Genomic DNA, 25,619 nt, shown 5'->3' on the forward strand with positions numbered 1-25,619 from the left:
AAACCTAGTGTGATTTCACAGCTAGTGTCAACTTAAGCAACCCAGAAGTAATTTCCCATTCAGCCCATGAGAACAGGTTTAAACTTCATTTGTGCCATTCACTTCCTTCTTTAGTCCTTCTCGTTCCTCCCTCAAAGGTTCCAGTTCAGGCCCATCCCGTATGGTTTCTTTGTTCCAGTTATTTCTGCCTTCATTTTCTGTCCTTACAGATTTAGGGTCCTCTTCTTTTGCCTTTCTTTCCTTCTCCTCCTTGGCAAGCATACGATAATTATAATAATTCATGATGAACAGGAAGGTTCCTGCCAGGACCATCACAGCTCCACATTTAATGAACATGTATTTATAGTCCCCAAAGGTATCGATAAGAGTTCCTGTAAAACATATATTTAAAAAAAAAACAAACAAAAAACTTCGAGATGAAGGCAAGAATATTGTGTTTTCAGATCCTAAATAAAGGGACATCCTTGCGGCTTTAGGATAAAATAAGACATTCTCTGTACTTCTAATCTCTTCCACAAATACTCTCATCCTGCAAATACTTCACACGTGTTCCACTATATAGCCTGTGAGTAGTTAACATTGATATAGTAATGCTACCAATAATTTGTACAGGTAGGTAGAAGGGGACAGAAGACCTACATTGCAGAGTCTGGACTTTTCAAGCACATGTATTTTTTCCATGCAGAAATCAAGTCCTCTGATCACAGACTCTGCAGACAGCCTTTCCATTGACTCCAGTGATCAACTACGAGGATGCCCACTCAAGTTGGCAGTCCTCAGGCTGCCAACAAAAGCAGCAGCTTTTGGGGAGACCTTCATGACATGGCACTTGGCCACTGGGTCTCGTCTCGGATTCTTGACAAAGACCCTCCAATTTATTCCACCACGGGTCATTCACCAGCGTCAGAGGGGACTCAGCTTTTGGTCACTGCTGCCCTTTCTGCATGATCTAAAGATGAAAGGGCACTGTGTGGAACTGGAAAATATTAGTTCCAGGGAAAGCAAAGATGATGCTGTCAATGTCAGATAATTTCAATGCCAAGACAAATGTGACAGGTTCCTCTCAAAGGTTAATGCCTCTGCTACGGAGTTACAGAGTAATTGAAGAGAGATGGCTTAATTGAAATGTCAGTGTTCTCCATTATGTCAAAATGTAATGCAAATCTTATTGGGATTATGATCCTGAGCATTAATTTCCATTTACTGGCACAACACAGACCATTCTTAACATCTCAAATCCTAATTAAAGTAAGACCCCCTCCTAACCTGGCCTTCACAATACAAATAGTCCTCCCTGAAACTGGCCCATCATCCATAAGCTCTCTGTCTTTTTGGAATATGTTCTCCTCCTTAAAAAGAGAGACCTTTAATTACTTCCTGACTGACCCCTAATGTTGAAAAGCTGATGACTAATTATCCCACTGCATTATACTAACAAGGGAGTTTATTGCCACCAAATAGATTTCTTGATCACAAAAATAATTTTTAACTGGTTTTGGTCAATGGTTCTTCCTGGGTCATTCCTAGACGCCTTGGTGCACCATTTTCAATGCACTGTGTTTTCCATGCTACCGGTGAAACATCAACCAAATGCTAATTGCAACAATTTTTCCTTTTCTGCTAATCAGGATGACCTAGAGGTCTCCTAAATCGGTTTCAATGAGAGTTTTAATGAGTAGAGTATTGGAAAATTCAACAGTAGGGTAGTCTTGCCTCTTTTCCTTTGAGAATAAGATAAAGTTATAAAACACACTGGGAACAATTTACTTAGTTCATTAAAGCAGAACCCTGCAGTAGGTTATTAAGATGCCAAAGAACCAATAAATTTGCTGCTTATTAAAATGGTGGGGAAAACCCTACAAAACTAATATTACTGACTATTACAAAGAACTGTTTTAGCCTCATTATCAGTCTCTGGTCATTAACTTAATCTTCCACACAGAAAATTATATAATTCAGAAAATGGTCATTTTAAAACTGTATTTTCTTTTGTTTGTCATTAATTAAATAATGAATCTCTAAGACAGCAAGAGGATACAGCTGCTTCTGTCACACTGTATGAGCTACATGGTAATATGAAGAATTAAATGGCTCTGCAAGAGGTGTCGTACAGAGTATTAGCCAGATCTCAGTTTTGAATCCAGGAAATGGGTTTAAACTGCCTTCTTTTTGTGTGTTCTTTAAATTTATTATAATATTGGCATATCAAAAGATTTAGCAGAGTTTAACTTCTATACATCCAAATACATACAGCACACACAACATAATTAAACACTTTAGCATACTTAAAGGTGACCAGTTTCCAAACCAGTTATTATAGCTTGCATACAGCTGAAATGCATTATAGATAGGGTATCTGTAGGTATCTATAGGTATCTATACATTGAGAGCATGCCACCTGTAAAGTCATTTAATTCATAGCCAACTCAGATTTGATAAGGACTGTACTAGAGCCAAGTGCCAGATTCAAACATGGTGTCTTCCAGACACGGTGTGTTCCTTGTAGAAAAAGAAATGAGCACATGCTACAGAGGGAAAGAAGCAGAGGCTCTGAAAATCACAGGAGATCACTGCTCCCACTTATTTTCAGATGACTGTAAGCCCTGCTGGAGGTTCCGTATGGTCAGCATGGACCCTTGAGGGTCTCTGTCTCTTGATATTTCACACCATGCCATCCAAAAAAAACTTTTTTTTTTTATTTTTGGAACAGCTTTAAATCTATCAGATGCTCTGAGGTGACTGGAATCCATAGGTAGAAGTACTCAGATCGTTAGAGACAAATAACAAATACTAAGTTTGAGACAACAAGAGGATTTCATAGAACTGTTGTGGTTTACTGTGCTTAAATTGTGGTGGACTCCAGCCTTTTGCAACAGGCTCTCCAGGAGGAGAGGTTCTTGGCGTTGCACAAGTCCCAGTCTGCAAGTTCGGTTTAAGTGTTTGAAGGGATCAGGGACTAAAAGATCACTCTGCAACTCTTGACTTCAACTGGAGGACTACACAGAAAGGAGTAAAGAGGAAACGTTGGAGGAGATACTTAGAACCTGCCTTCCCTGTACAATTACTAGTGGAAGAACTGTGGGTGGGAAGCAGAGAAGACACTTTTACAATCATTTCTTACAAACTGTGCTTGCAAGAGGCTAAATGTAAGTGACAACCCAGTGGAAGCAAATACACTCACCTCCAATAGGTGGTCCCAGCAATATAGTGCAGCACTCCGCAATGGTGACCAGGCCAACAGCGCTTGTGAATCGGGCAGCTCCCACGAGGTCCATGAGCGTTTCAAAAAGCATGGCACAAACCATGCCAAAGGCCAAGCCGAAAAAGATGGAGTAAACAACGAGCCCCGTGTAGCCAGAAGCCAGCGGGCACAGAAGGTGGCAGGCGCCATTGAAAGCAATGGAGAAGCTGAAAAAGTATTGAATCCGCGGCCTCACCCACTTGCTGTTTGCAATGATGCCAGTGGTAGGTCGGGCAATCATATCCACGATGGCAAGGATTGAAAGGAGGAAAGCAGCTGAATATTCATCAATGCCGATGTGCTTTGCATAGGGCGCCAGAAAAACAATGGGGGCAAAAAACCCCAGGAACATGAGCACATTTCCGATCAGGTAAATCAAGAACCCTCTGTGCTTAAAGAGGGAAAAATCGAGGTACTGACTGATTTTTTCACAACAGTCCTTTCCTTCTTCCTCTTCCACTTCAGTCTCCATGGGGACATTCCTGGGGCTACTCATTTCCATGGCATCCTTAGTGACCTCTTCTTTTGGGGTCTCCTTTCCTTCCTCAATCGCCTGGGTTTTGACTGACGCTGTGGCTGCCCCGATGGGTCTGAAGAGAGCTCCTGCCACACAGCAGTTTAATAAAATTGCCCCAAGAATTAAAAAGCTGCCCCTCCAGCCAAAATTGTCAAAAAGGAACTGGTTGAGAGGAGCCAAGGTGCAAAGCATCACGGGGCTCCCTGCCATAGCCAGTCCGTTCGCAATGGGTCTTCTCTTCAGAAAGTATTTCCCTATGATTATCACTGATGGCTGGAGGTTGAGAGCAAGGCCAAATCCTGGAACAGAGAAGAATAGTTGAGATGATATGCAAAGGAAAGACATGAGACCCATTTATCATCAGCTCATTGTTTTAGGCAACTTCATGGACAATTGGCCCACTGGTGGCTCTTCAACATGATAATGTGGATGCAAACTTTGCTCCAGATATCCCTAAACTTCTGGCTGCCGTACTTAGGAAACCAGGTCCCATAAAGGCACTTTCAGTCAGAGGATGCCCCTTCCTTTTGCACTGCAAATCTTTTGGGTGGCAAAGCTAGTGCAAAGAGTCTGCTTCAGAAGAAATTGAAACTTCACCCTCAGTGAATGCTGGCTGGTTTTGTCCAGACACAGCAGTCTTGTTGGAGGACAGGATGGAACTATTTATTTAAAAAAAAAAAAAAAAAAGACAACTCCCAGTTTGAGGAAGGTTGTTCTGGCTGGGACAGTGCTAACCACCAAAGCGCACCCTTCTCACGTGCGGCTGGCACCCGATTCCATGGGCAGTCGGCACCCAACACTGTTTTTGGGCTGGCAGACTCAGCCGCTACTCATGTGGTGGTGTGAGCAATTCAGGTCTGATGCAAAAGATTGAGAGGTCTGCAAGTACGTAGCAAAACAGCTATGGAAGATGCTAATTAAACAAGACCCTAAAGTGTTTCTTTTAATTAAAATTTATTTTTATTGCATTTAGATATATAAATGGTGTTATAAAGCTACATTGCTAATTCAGTTAGTGAGCTGCTCTCACACAGGTGAAATCCGAAGGCAGAGATACCTAATGCTGTGATGGTCTCAACTTTCTGCAGTTCTGTTTGACAGCACTAGCATAGAATAATCTCTTCAAATATTTCTATCATGAGCAGTATTTCCTTAAAAAGTTAAATTTTCAGACCTCCATCAAAATGACATTTAAATATCATGCCACATATTTTCCATCCTATCATCTTGGAAAGAAAAAGCCACATTAGAACAAAGCAGAAATGTAATCCTTGAAGTGATTATACCAGAGAACATGAATCCTGAAAATAGGGTCATGCAGATTTTTCCTTGTTCATTAGTCTATATAATTAGTTTGTTTAACTGTGCAGTACATAATTAGGCATATTGCTTTACAGAAGAGAATTTAGAAAGGTCAAGGTCCTCAAAATTAATTAAGGAATACTATCATTAGTTGCTGATAGAGTAGAATCCAACTGATGCAGCAGAATTCAACTGATGTTGGATAGCTTCAGTTTGAAGGGTTTTACAAAATTATGATTTTTGCCAAGTATAAGATTAATTATTTTTTAAGTTACTCGAAAGTTTACAACATGAAAAACAAATTGAAATGTCAACATATTAAAACTGGTCTTGATATGAAACACATTCTCAGCATGAACTTTTCTTGATACTCCATATATTTTGTAGGGCATGTCTTTGGGAAGTACAGCCTGCTCATAATGCATATGGGGCCAAATTCATGCCCGTGAGAGGGCTGACCTGAGAACTATGGAGGCAAAACACAGCCTTGGTTAGAGGACACCCTTGACGGTGCTCAGCTATAGGACTGCATCTTCTTTCACCTAAGAAGATGCAACACAGTGGGTTAGAGTTTGCTTTAACTCTGTAATTCCCTGGCTGGTAGGTAAGGGCAGAAACTGAACCATCATTTCCACAGAATCATTTTTGGTAGGGACCTACCACATGTCGTGCAGATAAGGAAAGTCAGACTGGATGCCAGCTACCCACTTAAATAATAATCAACTCAAATTTTTTATTATGTGAACATTAATTTGCCAGTCAGACAAATCTAATTTAATATTACCTCATGCTCTTCCCATGAATTAATTTTGGAGACTTTCAAATTGACTGACTGGAATTTCAATTTACTTTAAGCTTTTGGCTGACTTTAGTTGGAAATATTTAAATCCATTTTATTCCAGTTTTCAGAAACTACAGGAGCTTTTCCATGGCTGAAATTGTTCCTCAAATAACCACATTTTCTCCCCTGGGATATGAGAGAGAGACCTACCAGTGGTGTTGCACGAAGAGAAGCAAGCCCGTGCCAGAAGGAGCATCCTTCCCTAGGATAAATACATCTCCCTCATAGCAGAAGGAAGTAAGTCGTGCTACAGGAGTGAGCTGTGTAGCTATTGATCTTGTTCTTAGTTTATCAGCAAAGGAAGAGCCTACCAGGTATTTCAATGCTCAACATTAACAGCCGAGGCAAAGACTTTAGTCTCATTAGTGAACATGATTCACCCTAGAACCCATTTTATTTTGTGGCAGTCTAATTGCTACAGATTGAACTAAACTCTGACCAGTCATTATTGCCTTGTGTTTAGCTTTGACATTTGCTGTTTCTACCTCAGACTTGAAGAACCTGAAGAAGAGATGTCATGCCTAAACACCTATTTAATGCATCCGGGCTGGCATCTACCCAGGTTGACAGCTTGCAAACCCCATTTCTTTTTCTAAGCACTATAGGGAAACAAGTGAGGAAGAGAACAGGGGTTTTACAGTGTACACAAAGTGCCTCGTGCAGCCCACAGCTCGGTGCCATCAAGGACAGAGCTGCTTCAGAGCCTCCGCTGACAGTGGAGCGCGGTCCCTGCTCCGCATGCAAATGGAAAAAGACATAATCAAGAAAGCAGCTGAGATTGCCGTGTCTAATCCCTCCACGGTAAACAGATACTTCCTTCTGAAGATATTTCTATTAATATGCCAAAGGCACAGGACTGCAGCAGAGACCTTCTAGTACCAACTGTCTTGTTCTTATCTCCATCCCTGCGAACTACATGAACACGGATTTTTACGTCAGTCCGTTTCCTCTTCAGGCTGGTGGGAAGGAGGCTGGAAAGACCGTGATGTTTACAGGTTGCTTTACAGTCCTTGTAAATCGCCTTTACAGAAGTCTCTCTCCTCGTACAGTAACGCTGCCTCGGCTGCGTGATGAGCAGGCAGCTTCATAATTGCCCTTGATTGCTTCCATGTTAGGCCCGACCAGCGAAAGCACTTCAAGCATAATTAGAGGCATCAAGCATGTTAGCAGGATTACAAGCATCTTCCCCTCTCTGTCAAATTAATATTCCTTCCCCAGCACACACACCATGCCTGGAAATGATGGGTTGTTAGCTAAAACCTCATCCATGCAGCTGCCCTCATTCAGACAGCAAGAGGAAAAGACACACGCAGCACCAAAGGTGTGAGGAAACATCACAGCGTTAAAGACGAGGAGGTACGGGGGCAGCTTGCCCTGGTACCCTGCTGCTGGCACGAGGGTTCCATGTGCACAGCTCGTGCTATCAGCTCTCTGGGGTGGGCAACGAACCAAATTTGCAAAGACATCCAGGGACAAAAAAGAGCAGAGTTTTCACAGACCCTAGACCCATTGGGGTTAGCCACAAAATTCCCTCCTGGCATGTCTTTAGAGAAGTACCTTTGAAAAAATAGGAGTTGGTGCCTTCCTACAGCACTGTTCCTTGCCTGAGCCCTTCTGCTCACCAAAACGCATCTATTTTTAGCAAAGGATTTACGGTTTCTGTGTGCGAACCCAGTGCTAGAGGACATTTATTTAGCAGGGAATGCTGCAAGCTCATGCATCAATAAATATTGAATTTATCCATGGGAGGCATTGGTTATTTTTATTTCTCATCGCTTTGTTTCTGGAATCTCTTTCAAGGAATCTGCAAAATTTATTCATTCAGTAATAACAACACAGTTTCCTCTAACTACAGTGACTCTCCTTAGAAAGAGTAAGGTTTAGGAGAGGGAATCCTACATGGGGATTTATTCACTACTGTACATATTTAATAAAGCAATATTGGTGTAGGAGAACAAGGCGACAAACTTTCTGTCCCAATTTACTTTGCTAGTGGCTGGTTTTATTGATTTTAAATGTGGAGCTCATACTTTTCATGTTCAGAAAGCAGCAACACAATGCGGCTGCAGAGAGAGAGGGAACATTCATTAAAACATACACCTTGCAACCTCAAAAGCCAATTTTGAACTGACGGTGTCATGTTTTCAGGCAGATATCCTAGCTGCACTGGAAGAAACACTGGCTGTACCTTAGTCAAAATAATCAAATGAAAATGCTTACAATTAAGCATCTGTACTCACACAGCTGGAGAACTCTAATCCATCTACCTTTCAAAGCAATAACCCAGCACCTGCAGGCTTTAAAGACGCTGGACTGAGCCTGTGCCTTCTCCTGTTTGAGTTTCCAACATGGAAATTCATATTTCAATACAGACAATTCAAACCCTAACTTCAATACGGAAATATAGTTGTTGTTTTTTCTCGATAGGGAGAATATTGCATATTTTCAATCGATTCCAGTAGTTATTATTTTCAGATAAAGGACCTCCTAACCTCACAAATGGGCAAAGGGCAAGTAAACTATCCTCCTGAAATCTTACTTCATATCTCTCGCAGAGGGAAGATAACGCACAGGAACACAGGAGCTTTCCTCATAGTTGCACCTGCGTCTCGAAGGGCTTGCCTTGCCTGGGGCAGAGCGCAGCCAACCTGCGCTCGCTTCAGCGGGAGCCAAGGGCGCTGATGGCCACCCTCGCCATCGCCTCTGGCCGAGAGCGCCCATCTGTGAACAGCACCTCCCCTGCCAAGGTCCCGCACGCAACCTTCAGGCAGGAGCACAGCACTGAGCAGGGGATATGCTCTTTCCTAAAGGTCATCAGGAGCAGTTAATAAGCGAGGGCCCGTGTTCCACCAACTTTTTATCTCACCAGCTTCCCACTGTGGTTGGCTGAGGTCCCCAGGTGTGGATGCCCCAAGCCATCAGAAGTGAAGCTCAGGTGTGCGTGGAAAGGAGATGCTTGCTTCTTACCTGTAATGAAGCCCACGCAGATGTAGAGCTGCAGGATGCTGGTGCAGAAGGCAGCTGAGACCATCCCAATGCCACACAGCAGGCCTCCAAATATAACCACGGGTCGGCTGCCATAGCGGTTTACTAAAATACTGCTAATAGGACCTGGGGAAAGAGAGCAAAATGGTTCTTGAGGATTGTTTGAGACACACCATCTTCTGACAGAAGGGCATGTTTGACACAAGGCAGATGATAAAACTCTGCAATATCAGCGCCTCTGAGGTGCTGCTGACAGCTTCTAGCGTGACTCCAGAAGAAAATGGAAAAAGAGAGAAAGATGATGCACACTGTGTGGAGATGGCAGCATGTCCCATGCCACACAGTGGCTGTGTAGCTGGTGACAGCTCCTGCACCCAGGACTTTAAAGTGTCATCAGAGAAGGCAAACAGCAATAACAAATCAGGTGAACACATGATCCCAACATAGGAGCTTCTTGATTTATTATGATGCTAAACCACGCACACAAAGAAGTGGTTCATATTACGAGGCTGATATCATGAATACTGTTGCATTTTTAATGCCTCTATTTAATGCAATTCCGATACTGCTGACCAAGACTGAAGCTTCAGCAGAACAGTTGTTAATTAAATCTTAATAGCAGTCTATGTAGGTAGAAACAGTTTAGGGTGATGGATTAGCCGGAGCTCAAAAGAATCAGTTTGGTCTTGCATTTATGTAAAGAGGTGGTTCAGGGAAGTGTAAAATTATGAAAGAGGGAAAGAGCTTAACAATGACTGTGCACACCGAAAGGAAGGATTTAAATCTGAGGAAGCGGAACATGCCAGCAGCTTTGGGCGGAGGAGGAAAGAAGGGAGGTCTTGTGTATAGTAGTCTCAACTAGCTGGAGGACCAGTAAAAATCAGAATCACAGAGTATTATGTCAGAGGGACTCTGAAGGTCTCAGGACCAACCTCCTGCTCCAAGCAGAGCCAACTCTGAAGTTGGATCAGGCTGAGAAGTCAGAATGAGAGAAAGCAAACTGAGCAGGACAGAGCGGTCCAGAAGTCAAGCTATGAAACGTAAGAAAACGATTCAAAAAACCTGAACTAAAATGCTGCAAAAATGATGCTGGAAATGAGGCAGGGGGATACAGGCAGCGTTTGGTATCTTATCTCACCTGACTGTTTCTGGTGTTGCTCAGCACACGGCAACGGTGCTTCGGAGCCCAGCGTGCCCGTTTGCCTTCATTCCTGCCATTGCGAACAGTCCACACCATCCACATACAGATTACTGGAAACAGGTATTTTAAGCTTACAGGCATCTCTGGAGAGTTTAACTGTGGGATCTACCACACCACAGAGCCATTTGGTAGGATATTTACCTTTGCTTAAATAACCCCAGCCAAAAATAGTGCCAGAGCTCATTCCAGACCCTGCAAACCACAGTACACTTTGAGCACAGGAGCGAGACCCAAAAACCCCAATATCCCCTCAGCGTGGCTGACAGCATCCGAACAAGTTCTCAGCTGTTATAGTGTGCAAGAATAAAAAACAGTAGGAATGACTGGTTTAATCTAGGGAATGAAGCCCATTGTTACATCCGTAACATGTAAAATACTTTCCACTAAATGTCTAAGGTCAAAATGCTCATAAATGAAATACACACAAGTGCAGTCTTAGCAGTATCCCTATAACGGCGTGATCTGTGAGCTGGTCCCATCAAATGCACCATTCAACTAAAATTTCTGTAAGTGTATAATTCTGTGAAGATTTTTTTCTCCTAATCCTGTAACTGGATGCACATGCCTGCACCCTTTGGCTGCACAGAGCACTACAGAATTCAATGAGCAGTTCTGGGGAAAGATATACATAGGTCAGATCAGCACAGCAGGAAAGGGACCCCTTTCTTACTGAGTTTCCTCTGGTCAGGGCTTGGACTTGCATCTTGCTTGAGCTGGTCTCAGTGTGTCCTATAATTCAATAGATCGAGCCAGTGCTCCTCAGAAAGGCACCAAGACATTCATCTGCAGCCTAAGGGCACACAACTCTTCCATTTTTCAATTTTCCACATGTCCGCGTTTCTCCAGAATCAATCTAATTACTCAGCTAAGAAAATGTGGTTTCAATTACCTTTTCCCGCTGGAAGAGGGCTTTCACATTAGCTCTAAAACTACAGGATGCCATACCATGGAGCAGAGCATTTAAAGTCCACAAGATCCCTGATAAGGCCCCTCTCCTGCTCTGACACAGGGCAGCTCCTGGGGAGAGAAACCCCTGCTATGAGAAGTAAAACAAAATGCTTACATCTCTCCCACTCTTACAGCATCTACCTTGGGAGAAGGGAAATATGGATCGACATCCCTCTCACTCCAGTTCATAAGCTGTTGTATTGGCTTCACCCATCAGTAAGGACCATGACAGCAGATGAGGAACTGGAAGGGTCCGAGGGTGGGACACATTCTGCTCTGCTTCCTGGCTACAGGGACAACCCAGGGTGGAGGCTGGAGTAGATGAAAGCAAAAGTTCGTATCCCAACCACTGGCTTTACGAATGCGAGTACCCTTCCTGTGCCCCTGGGGCACCCTTCATGAATGTGCAGTGTCCCTAACCACAGCCCAACCCCTCAGCAATTACTTATTAAGCCATGAGACTGCAACTGCTCCCTGTTCTTGTCTTGTGTGATCTTTCAGCAACACTTTACAGCAGGTCTGTGTGACCTTCAGCAAACTGCCTTCATTTGCTGTAGCCAGTGTTACCAGTTTTACAGGGGGATAACCAGTCCCACTTGTTTGCCAGTCCGGGTGGGAGAACTGTGATTTCAAAGGTGTTATCATCTGCCTGGGCTGGGCTGAGCTCACAGGGAACTGTGATGAACTTCAGAAGCTACATGAACCTTTTTCCTTCACACCTTGAAACCTTAAGTCCAGGTCCTGCAAGTCTGCTTTGCTAAAGCAGCACTGTGTACAGGATCACAGCCCACACCTGTGAGTGGCAGCATGTGATCTCCCTGACCAGCCTCACACACGTAGAACTGATGGTCAGAGACCTCTAAGATACTAAATACAGCCAGTTAGAGGAGAAAACAGGAGCAGAGCATCTAGACTAAACCTTTCCAGCCACTGGAGAATCCACAGCAAAGGCCATGATGAACACTCAACCTGCAGGGAAAGCATCAGGTAGACCTACACTTTACGAGACACCAGAGAATCCACCCCACCACCCCCCCTGGCCTCAAACAGTTGGGAAACCAAACTTCCCTGAGCTGCTGCTCATCGGTCGAAGGTTTTATTAATAGTCCTGAGCAGACCTTTCAAATGCACTGAAGCAAATGCAAAACCATGTCCCCAAAATTACTTCCACTTAAGTCATTTGGACCTACAGAAACGACCATAGGCTTTAACGGAGCAGCCTTTCAAAAGCTGTCCCGTCCCTTCGGCAGAAACCGGTGCGCGCAACATGTCACATCATAGCTGTGCACGCTTCAGCACGCAAACCCTGCCAGCCTGGGCCGGCGCACGAAGCACAGACACGCACACCTTCACCCTGCCCAGGCGTCTTCGGCGATCAGCATCACACCCAGCGGGCCCGAGCGCACCTCTGCTGCCCTGCCCTGCCACATGCCACCCGCAGTGTATTTCTCGCAAGCGGCTGATGAGCCATCAAACTTTAGATAACTTTAACAGCAGTGTCCCGGGGAGCTTTGGAAAACATCCAATAGCTCAAGTCAGGGCAGAGGAATTAAGAAGAGGGAAGAACAAAGGCAGTGCCACAGCTGTGGGAAATAGGAAGCACAATTACTGCTTTGCTTGCAGCTATTGCAAAAATTAAAAGTGTGACAGCCCCTGGAAACATGGTGGAATTGAAAAGCGGGACCTGCCATTTACCAGTTATTCAGCCTGCATGAAAAGAATAAAGGTACCGCATATTACCCCACCTAAACCAATTACGGTAACGTGAGCGGCTTAGATGCCGAGGCACCTTTACTTGCTAATACCTGCCTGGTCAAATGGGCAGGAACCACAGGCTCCCTGTCCTGGCATCCGAACTAAACCATCCTTCCTTCCCGCGAGCCAACGGCGGGAGAAGCTAACAGGATTCGGGGTGATTTTTGCCTCTTAATTTACCAAGTCAGGTGAGGACAGGGCAAGAGAAAGAGCTGGCAAAGATCTAAGAAAGCCGCCGTTTTCCTGGCTTGGCCTTGCAGAAGCAGCCCCCAAATGCTGTCAGAGTCCCTGAAAAGTCACGGGGAGAAGCACAGGCCGTCTCAGCTGCCGAGCGTGTGCCCCATGCGTGGCTCCTCGGGGACCAGAGCAGCCAGGGCTCGCGTCGCCCAGCCACGCCGTCCCCACGACCCCACCACCGCAGCACCATCGCAACTTCTAACGAGGAAATCAGGAATAAAACTTAATCCCCCCTGATACATGACAAAGATGAGGCTGACGACACAAGAGCGCGGGTGCTTCGCTGCGGGAAGGGACGGCATTTCCACCCACCCAGGCTTAGGAAACAGGGCAGCCCCTTCCACCACCCAGAAAGTGGCTTCCTCCCTCCCGAGGCACTTCCAGCCACAGTGGTCATGTATTGTCCGTCACGAGGGGATGAGACAGACAGCGGAGGGCACGGGGGATGCTGAGCACCATCCTGCTGCTGGCTGCGCTCAGAGCCGTGCCAGTGGCTCTGCGCTCCCGCGGCTCACAGGGCATTGCTGGGGGACACGCTCTCCGGTGCAGCTACCACCACCCCCTGTGTAAGAGCAAGGAAAGCCGGCTCAGAAATGCCTTGTTTTACACCCCAGACCCTCGCATAGCAAGGTGCCTATAAAGGGGGTTCTGCCTGCAGTAACACTCTGCAGTCTGGAGAGCAACAGTTCACACCAAATATCCCCTAAAGGTGCTGCTGGGATCATGGCACTCCTGGAAGACTGATGTAATGTAAAGCACTATCCTCAGCCCATATAAATCATGGTGGTTTAGTGCCTGTCCTGTATAAAACCTCTCTTTTCTCATACCAGTGGCAGAGTTCCATTCGTCGTTAGCTGGTACATGAAAGGCCGTGTCAAAGAAGCTGATCTTGGTGGCAAGCAAAACAGAGGAACTTGCCGGTGGGAAATAAAGCAAGCCCTAACTCATTTGTTAGCTTGTCCAATTACTTCTCACCTTGAGCTTTGTGTTTGCAGAAGTAAAAAGGACCCTGAAGAGGAGATTGTAAAACCATAAAGAAAATGCAAAATAGCCTGGACTCTCCTCTCTTCTCCTCCACAAAGCCAGGCCATCTTGTCATTTATTCTTTTTGAGCCGCTGAACTATGATCCAGACAGGATCCTAATGCAGAGTTGGCATTTAACAAGAAATATCAATCCAGACTGGCTTAAACTCTTGCAAGTATGACAGTGCTCAAAAAATGGACACCTGAATTGCCTTTCTGTTTTCCTCAATACGCCTTATGAATTTTTTATGAGTTGCAAAACTTTCAGTGTTGGTACAAAACACCGATGTATTTTAACAAGGATTAAAACATTCTTCTCTCCTGTACCTCTGACCATATATATTTCCTTTCTTTGTAAAGTTTGCTTTGTCTTTTTTTTTTTTTAGTTTAACCCAATACTAACAGGAACAGTTTTCCCCCATTTCAGTGGAACCTGGTTTGGATGAATTTCTGCTGAAATACGTCTGTGCGGGGCTCTCAGAGAAGCAGCTAAGAGCTGTGACCCTGAAAGACAGATCCCTTAACCCAGAGGCCTCCATGCAACGTGGTTTTTTTCCAGGTTTCACAAGACTGACCTTCTGACAGTATAAAGTGGCACAGAGCCATTGCAAACATCATATGTCTGCTGGTAAGACCACTTGATGGCCATGCAGAGGATAAAATAGCAACAGTTTAAAATAGTCCACTGCACGGACCCCAGTGCTGGCAGATTTGGGACCACCAGTAACCCCCATGACTGGGGCTGCAATGTGCAGCTCAGCTTTTCCCACTTTTCTGCAGTGACAAGCAGCTCTAAAGAAGGACATTGGTCAGCACCAAAAGAACTGCCCAGATAGTTAATATTTTCCGAACTGCTGTGAAAACACAGATAATACTGAGGAACTCAGCACGACGTGACTGGCGTTGACTATGTGGAGTCACTGGGGACGTAAGAAGGAGCAGAGCGCACTCTGCTGCGAGGAAAGCGGGGGAAATCATTTATACTAATAAAACAAAGTCTATTATTACACTAGTAGTAAAGCAACGGCAGGAGCAGGTCTGCAATTTCCTCAGTAATAATCTCATTCCCTCGGTGGAATAACAACACTGCCTTTGGCCTCGTAACTTATCCACCAGGGTACCAGCCCATTGTAACAGAGCAACCTCCTCATTACCCTGCAAATGAAAGCAAGTGCCCCCGCGTCATTAACACGCTGCCAGGATCCACCAGCCTCCCCAGGCGGAGGGGATCAGCGTCCGCAATCCGCACCCGGTAACCACGCACGGCCCAAAAGGGAGGTGGCCTGAGAAAACATGGGGCACAATGGCAAAAGCAGGGGAAAGGGATGAGAGGGTTAAAACCTGCAGCCTTTCAGTCTTTTGCCTTGCTAGAAGGCCAAGGTGCAGGACCAGGGTGGCTCTTGCTCTTCACTGTTTGCCACTAGGGCTTGGAGAACTGCTGCTCACCAGCGGACCCATGCTAGAGGAGCCCAGCACACGCCTGCTGCAGATCACCAGGAGGGAATTGCTGGTACCTGGTAATAACACAGTGCGTTAACAGTCTCAACTGCTTGGTTCAGATGGTTTGTTTTGCGCCTGCAATGTCTGAGGAGCCCACACACAACTGGTTCTTCCTCAGGGAGTGCTACTGGAGACAGGACGGTCATGCACACCGCTGCTGGAGGACAAGCAGCAGCAAGAAAACATCCCAGGTGACAGCCATGGTATCAAATACCCCTCTGCCAGACCCCAAAGGGCAGCTTCCAAAGACCTGTCCACCCCTAAACTGCCCTGATGCCTGCTGTTAGTATCTGCACTGCAAATAATCATTTTTAAATAAGGAGGCTGAGGTCCAGCATATGCAACAGCAGCTCCAACCACTAACCAGTCACCAGAAGCCTCCTCCCGTTCTTCCTTGTAGGTGAGGAAAATGGTCTGTACGTTAAAGGGGGCAACGGCTGCAGTTCCAGCACAGCCCCCGAGAGATGCAGAAACCAAGCACGCGAGAGACTGCCTGGACACGCGTTACTCGGTCATCAAACTGGTCGGTCCAGGCTCTGTGGTGCTGGGTCTCCTGGGCAGGACTGGCACAGTATCCAGCTGAGAAGGCAGTGGGTGTAATGATCTGGAGCAGAAACCAAGCCGCGGCAGCCCTCCCTGCCCTGCACCCGCCAGGCACGTCCTTGGGAAGCCAGGGGCCCTGACCACCCATCAGAAAGACATGCATTTGCCACAGCAGCATCCTGATGTTAAAAAAAGAAGAAAAACAAAGCAGATGAGGTCCAAGCTTCAGAAAGACAAAGTGTCCTCTTCCTTATCCAGCAATCTTATCTGATCAGCGCTTTGGCATTTCAATTTCCAGATTACACAGCTGAAGCGCGCTGCTCCTGCGGCGCACGGAGAAGCCACGAGCCAACAGCTCCAAAATCGGGGCTGAAGCCAAGGTCCTTTGTGTCACTTCATATTTAGGCAATTAAATAACCGCTCCTGCAAGGGGATGGCACCGCAGGTGCCCCGCACACAGCTGCCTGCGCTCAGTGGTTTCCCCGGGCTGCTGGTTTGGATCTCACCCACACAGCAGATCACAGCCGCTGACCTTCAGAAGGTCACGACTTCACGTTTTTTGAATTTCTTTCCCACGATTTTTTTAGCTAACCTTTTGCTTTGGCAGGATCACAGACTTTTATCCCTTCTGTCGTTTGAAGCCCAGCTGCAGAACATGAGCTCCCTACACCTATTCCCCAAGATCAGCAGCCCTTCGTTAGTGGTCTTAACACACTGCTCTACAAGCAAATGAGCCCCTACCTGGGCATGGTCTCTAAAGGGCTTTGTCCACCTCCTGGAAGCCCTACATAATTTGACCAAGAGACCAGTTATGCTGGAGAGCCATCCAGGGGCAGAAAAGCTGCAGCGCTATGCGACAGGTTGGCATCAACACTCTCGCACTCCGTCCTACGGCAGCACACAAAACGCATGCTGTACTGACTGGGGGAAGAAGCTTCCACGTGCTTGAACTTCACTTGCGGGAGTGGATTATAACTTACTCCCGGGCTTAACACCTGCCTGTAAAGCATTAACAGTCCCCCAACCAAAACTCTTCACTTTCTTCTTCCTAGTTCATATTAATCTTGGTTTCTATTAAGTCTATCACACCTCTATTACTGCTGCCTGGTGACCTTGCTAGCTCCAATGAAGGACGAAATGATAAAGCTTTGTGACCAAGTCCACGAACACAGAAATATTTCACCTGAACCTATAGTGCTATTATCGCTTTTAAGTACAACAGGACTATTTAAAAAAATAAAAAATATAAGCACATACGTGGTGACCTTGCAGGGCTTGAGTGCTCTCTGAGAGTCAGGAGAAGTATATGAATCTGCACTGCCATCCATTACAGAAATCAAATCATTCCTCATCGTGCTTTCTTAACAAAATCCACAACCGTAATGGTGCTGCTACCCCGGGGATTGCCCCAGCATGGGAAGACGTCTTGATTCAATGTCACAGGGAGGCCGATTGACTCTTGGTGGGACTCCAAGAGATGGTGATCATAAGCAAAAGGATGAAGTCCAGCACCGGGCAGCTGAGCCATGGGTACACAGGGAGCACCTGCCTGGGCTTGGGCCACGATGGCAGGATGCCGGATATCCACTGTGGATAAACAGAGATACTCCTTTTGTTTCAGCCTACACAAAATATCCAGGCGGAAAAGCACATGCCTAGAGAAATCCTAGTGAAAGACCTACTCGAGAATTTTTGTTGGACCGATGCTGTAAGCACATAAGTAGAGAGAGCTGACACATTACTTTAAATACCGCCTGTCCAGCCCTCCTCTCTCGTAACCCTTGCTCAGCACTAAAGGCTGATGAAGGAGGTGCTCATGTCATTTCGGACACCCTCGGGTACCTGAGGCATCCCACGGGGTGGTCAGACACAACACAGGACCCAGAGGACACAGGCGCTGGACTTCCTGGAAAGACCGGCGAGCGGCCGGCGGCGCAGCGCAGAGCCACACTGCATGCACGTGGGCTGGGCACCTCCGAACGCAAACCGTGCCCAGGTACTGAGCCGTTCGTTTCCCTGCTAAGCCACGTTATCGAAAATGATGGAAAGCCCATAGTGCAACCACCCAAGCATCACGCACAAAGATAACCCCTTTGCTTTTTAGGAGCGAAGCCACTCGTGAGAGAACTCAGTCTTTGGGGCTCCGGGTTTCTTAAAGAACAGGAAAACACGCCAGCACATGCTGTGGCAGCTCATTTCTCAGCAACAGGGAATGAAAACAGCAGCAACAGCACGTGAGCACAGTATCTGCAAAAGGACTCGTGCCTTGGAGAGATTGCTCCTTAAACCGGACGGCAGCCCCATAGGATGCTCCACACAGGCAAACAGCTCTCTTCCCCGCAGCGAGGGGGATGCCCAGCCATTTGGGACTCCACACACAACAAACCCGGTGCAAAACGCTGGGCAACGCACGACACAGTTTTGCCAGGCACCCCCGTCACCGAGCGTTTAGCAGGACAGACGGTAAAGCCTCCCGGTCAGGCACGTCCGGCCCTGGCGCTTGTGCTCCATCAGGCAACGTCTGAGCCGAAACGGCTCAGAGAGCTTGCACCTCCTGAATCCTGGCCTGGGACTTGCTGCTTTGTGCTTGTAAAAAACCCGTGCCTCTCTTCCCCTGCCTCAGTTTCCCCTTTTAGTGCTGTGGTACTTCACAGCTATTTGCAAGCACTTGGGATGGATGGAGAGCCCTGGGCGAGGGCTTCTGGAGGCAGGGAAGGTTTTGACAAGGTTTGGACCAGACCAGAAGAGAACACTGGCAGTTTTGATTAAGTTAAAAACTGCGGAATCAAACTCATTATAAATATAGCTTTACGCCACTGCATGTTGTAAGGTGCTTTCTAAACCTGTCACTGCAATTTATCATGCTAGCAGTGTAATAAAATACAGCTATAAAATTTTGGATTAAATGTTCAAGGTCAATGGTCGACTTTCAACTTCCCAGTCTCTCCCTTGCTGCTTTAGCAGATGCTCTGTTAAGCAGTTACAAGCTCGGGGAGAAAGTTTCTTTGGAGAAAAGACTCCGTTGTGGAGCATCTCCAGAATTAAATCTTCAGACATTTCATCCAATTACAAAGTGATAAATAATGAATAACGGGTAATAAACACTGACTGGCTTCAGGATAGGGCTTTTCCTTCAGAAACGCTCTAATTTTTCTGGTATTTACAAAAGGCGGATCTCTGCTCTTGTCTTTGCAAAACAGACAGAACGTGATTCCCTAATTTAAATAGAAATTTGGATGCGTAAGAACAGCCCCCGGGAGATTTTTTGGGGAGTATTACAGCAGCGTATAGCGAGACCGTGACCAAGGCTCCACTGCACTACATACAGTATAAAAACAACGTATGGACCTGATGCAACTTGGCTTTTTATGTACTAAGGAGCAAGAGAAGCAGCACATTTTTGCACCTACAAACCATGTACAAACGCGCACAAGGCTTAGCTGCATAGCAATTGCAAAAGAAAGAGTGAAATTCTTCAAAATGAGGGAAGAAGAAAGGTCAGATGTCTCCTGCTGTAGGCCCAGCTATTCAAGCTTATCAGCTGAAATGACCGTGTCAGGATCTGGTCTCAGAGTTTCACTCAGATGACTTCTGTTGTTTCATTACAATAATGAAAGGAGCATTTTGGCCACAGAGCTACCATAAAAAAAAAAAAACTGAAAATGCAGATACTGTCCTAGGTATTAAATTATTCTCTCTATTCTGGCACACATGCCAGAAAGCTGGCTCATTGCTCAAGCTCTAACTGTTGGCTATAATAAAAGACATTACTTCTTCCCATGATCCTTACCTCTCTTACAGCCTTAGAGGAGACCATAGCAGCTAGAAGAACATCGCTGCTATTAAATTAGTGGCATCAGTATTTCTTATTTTTAGAATGTTTGGCTGCTTCCCCCGATGCTGAATAGGGCAACTAAATGACTAGCAAATTAATATTGCTCATCTTCTGTCGCGGGAGCTCAACTGCTTCCCGCTTTCCCTGGGTGATGGTTATCTCTAGGGACTCATCTGTGGCCTAGCTTGAAATGGGTCACCCTTAAAAATGGGAAAAGGGCAGCTCAGTTTGCTATTGTGAACACGACGCAGGCACACAGCCCAAGTCAGGAGGCGTGACAGCCAAAGACTTTCAGTTTTGCAATTACACTATTTAAGATTGTCTCCCTGAACAAAACTCATCCCTGCACATGGGGCAAGACTTTGGGAGCTTTGGTCTTGTGCTGGCCTACCAAAGTCCAAGGAGGCACTTTGCAAAAGGAAACCCTGCCAAGGGCACGCAGCAGCATGACGGGAGCCCTGTCACGCTCCACATTTTGACAGTGTTGTATGTCCTCATCAACCCCGGAGACTCATACCTGGGAGCTGAGGTGCAGCTGAAAGAGCCTTTAGGGAAGGATGGTGGCATCATCCTTGGTCCCTTATGGACAGATCCTGGCTCCTTTACAACCAGCAAAGACACTGCTCTGTAATACCTTTCTCATTTGGAGTAAGGAATGAGCTCTTCACCCATGACCAGAAAAAGAAGTAGAAACATTGCAAAACAGAAATCCTTCTTTATCAGATTGACAGGGTTTCACCCTGCAGGATTTGGTCAGAGAAAAGCAATGTTCCCTTGTGCTCCTCGCCCACCAGCCTCCCAGTTTGCCCTCCATAACTGGAAACGTGGAACGGCTGAACGTGAACACTGGCGAGAACTACGAGTACCCTATCATAAAGTCCAGGCTATCCACTTTACTGCACACTAATCTGTTTTACTACTTGTATTATAGTGACAGAATTGTTTTCTGCAACCGAGTTCAGATTAAGAAACTGGGGGATAAGACATATTAAAACTTCTGTGATATATATTGCCAGAGCCTCGGCTGGTGTAAAACAGCTTCCCAGGGGAATTAAGCAAAAAGTGAAGGGCAGAAACACTGTTGGCTGCTGATTTTTCAGTCTTAGTCTGAAAAACTAGCACTGCTCTGGTGTTACAAGCCAGAGCCTCAGGTGGTCACTGTAAATTTGCATCCATGCTGTCAAAGTCAACAGAGCTGCTCCGGTGGAGGTTCGGGTAAGTTCTTGCACGCGTTTTCAGAAAATACGCCTCATTTGCATTGTTTACGAATTGCAAACGTAAGCTCTGTTACACAGCAAGCAGCGCAGCCTGGAAACAAGTCCCCGCAGCGACGAGCATGCCAAGGAAACGAGGGACTGGCTCCCGAGGGTGTCTGCAAACAGAAGCTGTTGTCAGTGAGAGCATCAGACCCTCCGCACCCGGCCAAGGCGCGGGGCGGCACGGCGGCCCTGAGCTCCCGGCGCGGGAGGAGCCGCGCAGGGTGCCGGGCCAGTCCTGACCGGGGCCACCACCACGCTCGGATGCCGGCCTGGCTGCAGAGTCCCGGCTCCGAGAGCCACGGCACAGCCCAGAGACGGGGCCGAACACCGGGGAGGGGACAGCAACGCTACAGCCTTTCCCTGAAGCCAACTGAGCAAAGAGTGGAGCCTGTGCGCTCTTGGGGACAGCTTTTGATCTACGTGGCCACCTTCCAAATCACGGCCATTTACTGCTGCTGGAGCAGGGGGAAGGGGTGGGGGTGAGGCAAGCTTGGGGCTTTGCTTTCATGGCTGCGATGCGCACACCTGACACCAGCAAACGCACCACTCGGCCCCTCCAGCCCGCCCGGACACGGGCTGACACCTCGCGTAGGCGATGCTCAGTGCCGCCGGCATGGCTCCTGCGAGGTCCCCCTGCACCTCCACGCAGCTGTGACAGTTCTGCCCCACCACTGGTTTGGGAAAGGAAGGCAAGGAAAGGACAAGCCATGGCGATGATTACCTGGTTTAGCAACTCTACTAGTCACTCAGGACTGTGTTGAAAGCTTACTTTGGCAGTTTTAGATTTTTTTTTCTTTTTCAGAAAAGATCAGTGTTAAAATATTTTCTAGTTTTTCAGCAAAGTAAATCGAGCTTTGCCGCACGGGCATCCTAACAGCCCCAACAGGCGCCGCAGCAGAGCACGACTTTGGCAGCTCACAGGAACCGTCGCCCGGCTCCTTTAACGAGAATTTCCAAATCACTGAAGTCATTCATAAGTCAAGCCCGCTCTGGCAATCAAATGCCCAGTCAATCAAATTAGATGTGTTAAATACGCTCTTGGGCACGTGTGTTTCATTTGCTCCATGTTCCACAAACCCCCAGCACGGCCCTGTCTGCAGCCACGGGGAGACTCGGCATCTCAGCCTGGATCGCTGCAGAGAGAGGGACGATCAAACAAGCAATAAATCTTATTCAGGAGCAGAGGAGGGGAGAGGAGGACTATTTAAATGGACATAACTCTGAGCAACTGCAAGGCAAGTGGGAAGGTACAAAGGTACAATCGCCTGCAATTAAGTCTAACAGTGCCCAGTTGTATCATCCCCCATATTACCGTGTAACAGGGAGGGTAGAGTTAAAGCTCCTTGCAAAAAGGCAGGAGAGGCTCAGTTAATTGGGATAGAAGTCCATTAGAACATCCCAGGTACAGAGCACACAGCACGGACTTGAACATTTGGAGAGAAAGAGAGGAAAGCGGGTTGGAAATTCGGCAGACGGGAGAAGGCAGAGGCGATCAGAGCAGCATTTCCCCTCTCCAGAGCCAGCTCGTGGTCCGTGACCTGCACCCCGAGAGGCTCAAGCCCCCCCATCCACACCGCTGTGAGCAACTGCAGGCGCTGCCAGGCGCAGGGTTAAGCTGCAGAGCGTGTTCCTCGCTCGGTCACGGTCAGGTACGGAGCATCTCTTCCACAGCAGAGAGTGGGGGGACACATTTTTATTGGAAGACAAAGCAGAGCTGGCAACAACCCTCAGAGGCAGCCAGGGAGCCCCCAGCCTACAGGTAACTACTTTGGTGCATTTATTGCAGCGTTACGGGACAGGCGATGGGATATCGCTTCAGCCCACGGCAGTCTGCGGAAGGGACATGATTTCCGGGGCCGCTCAATCAAGGTCTTCCCCCACCCCATGGCAGAGCAGGGTTTCCCACTACTTCACTGTGGATGATGGTGGTTGAAATCATAAGATCATCATCATGCCTTGAGTCTCAGCTAACACCTACCCAAGACTGTGTGCAATGGAAGAAACAGCATTTCCCCAGGAAGAAGGCTTGCGCTGTACGATGCCCTGAGCTACTGGAAAGACAGAGGGAAATATGTTAGGGACCCAGCCAGCAGGGAGAGCAGCGGTCCCAGCTCTCCGTGGGACACATTTAGCACATTCACCTATATTAAAACCACAGCCTTCCCAACAAGTGACATCCTGATTTTAGTATCAGACCATGAAATTTACAGCAGCCTCCACTCACTTGTATGCTTTTGGTACCAAATATTAGCCACCTCTCTTTGACTTCCAAACCATGCAGCTTCCTAGACACTCATCTATAGGCAACTGAACACACCAAAGCCATGGACTGCCTACTTTTCCTTTTTTTTCCCATCTGACTGCTTCAGAGACATTCCATGTAATTTACCCAGCCCTTTAAAACAGCATTTAAGTAGCACCTAAATGACAAGCAGTCCTTTCGCCTGCCTCCCCACAGCAGCGTTTCCCTCCCCCACCACAACCCACTCGCTCGTGTTCAGCCTATACAGAGCCCAGCCGTTTCCTTTTCACTGCAGCCTGCTTATTTATATTGCTGGGGCTGAGGCAAAAGCGCTTTTCTCTGCATTTAGTAACAAGCCCCAGTGGAAATCTATCCCAAAGCCAACAGTGCTCCCAGGGCTCGGGCTCAGCATCCCATCAGGGAGGTCAAGGGGCTGGCCGGGGACAACGGCACTGGCTTAAGCAGAGGATTTCTCTTTCTAAATCACTGCTTGGGTTTTGCCCTCGAAGTGCTCCATATGTGGGTTCTCAAATAGGAACTCAGTCCTTGCAGAGCTACTCTCCGTGGGACCAAGCCTTTGCAGTGGGTTACAATAGAGTGGATACAATAAGCTCTGATTCAAGCATCGCTTCCACTTCACAAACCTTTACAAAGCATCTTTACTTTCATTACCAACCGCGCTCTCCAAAAAGCACTACAGTGTATTATTAAGGGGGAAAAAAAAACCCCCTTTTTAAAAACAAAGAATATTTTCAGAATTGCTTTAATAGCCAGGATAAATATTGATGAAGCTTCCTACAACTAGAGAGTGTGGCTCCTGTCTACCTCTCATTGCAGATTTAATCAAAGGCAGCTCAAGGTTTCATTGAGTCATGAAAGTGGTATCAAAATCATCAAAAACAAGCAAATTTATATGCACTGCTTTGCAACTGGTGAGAAAGATTGACTCTGGCGATTTCATTGCTGGAATTATAAGCTGCCACAACAAACAAGGAGCTACTTCATTTATTGCTCTTCTCCACACTCACCTTTGGCTGAAACCCAGACCCAGCTATTTCACACCAGCATATTCTCAGGTCTTTTTCACTGATGCCCACGGAAAGCTTTCATAGGTAATCTTCTGATTTCTGGGTCGGGGACCACCACTGTCACCCTCAGCAACACGCCAGGCCTGAGCCACGCTGCTACTTCACAGCCTCTCGGGTGCAAAGTTACCGGCTTGTGGCAAGGCAAGGCAGTAGGATGCCCGTGTCTCTTCAAAACACCTCTCCTGGCCCCTCGCCACTCAGATACAAGGAGCAGGGCTGGTGCTGCCTGCCTTTGGTGGAACGGCGGTGCTGTGTGACAGGGCCAAGGCCACATTCTGTTTGTGGTGTCAGAGAAATTCCCCAACGCAGCCCGCAGCTGGCAGCGTGGCTGGGGAAGGGGTGCAGCAATGGGACACACCATGCAGCTCAGCCTCTGGTGCGCAGAGGATACCGCACCCCTTTATAAAGGCTTCTGCGTTAACACCGTGTCCGTATTAGTGAAATGAGCCCTATTTTGAAAAGCGGCAAAGGTGCTGCAAACCCAGCTGGAAATAAAGGGAATGTCAGCACCACACTGGTCACACACCACATTTTCAAAGGCATTTGGAGTCCCCCACAGGCCCAAAAGGCACCCAGAGGGCTCAAAAGACGCCTGCACCCACTGAACCCAGTGACAAATTCGGAAGGCACCAGACCTGTTTGAAAATCCCAACGAACACCCATTTACATCCAAAAACTTGCCCCTTAGCCCCTTTAGGTTCCCCTTATGACTTGTTTCCCTAACTGGAGCCACCGGAAGCACGACCAGAAAATGAACCTGTCGATAGTGCCTGTGCAGACGGACGCTGCTGCTTTCCTTGCACGCTGGCCCCGAGCGGAGATTTCGGGCTTATTTCTGCTTTTACAACACAGCGCGCCGCCGGGGCGGGTGCAGGGTCACTCACCTGCACCGTACGTCGTGGCCAACATGATCGAGGAGACCCACGCGATCTCGCTATAGGACGTGCCAAAGAAATCCTGGATTTCTTTGAAGAAGATGGCTATGCCTTTGGGGAAGGCGTATGCGAAGCCGATAGAAATGAAAGCGCCGAAGACAACCACCCAGCCCCAGCCGCCGTCCGGGGGGCCGGGGGCTCGCCCCGTGTTCGGGGGGGGCGGCAT

General features: G+C 47.2%; 1 protein-coding gene across 1 annotated transcript; it reads right to left on the reverse strand.

The window, feature by feature from the left end:
* LOC309408660 (monocarboxylate transporter 2-like) lies at positions 1-25,619 on the reverse strand (the record flags this gene model as incomplete). Its single annotated transcript, XM_082004555.1, has 4 exons — positions 1-371; positions 3,182-4,057; positions 8,869-9,012; positions 25,403-25,619. The coding sequence occupies 4 exons, from the start codon at positions 25,617-25,619 to the stop codon at positions 79-81; spliced, it is 1,530 nt and encodes a 509-aa protein (XP_081860681.1). The 3' UTR covers positions 1-78.

This window comes from Phaethon aethereus (genome assembly GCF_964289735.1).
Source record: "Phaethon aethereus genome assembly, chromosome: 11".
NCBI lineage: Eukaryota > Metazoa > Chordata > Aves > Phaethontiformes > Phaethontidae > Phaethon > Phaethon aethereus.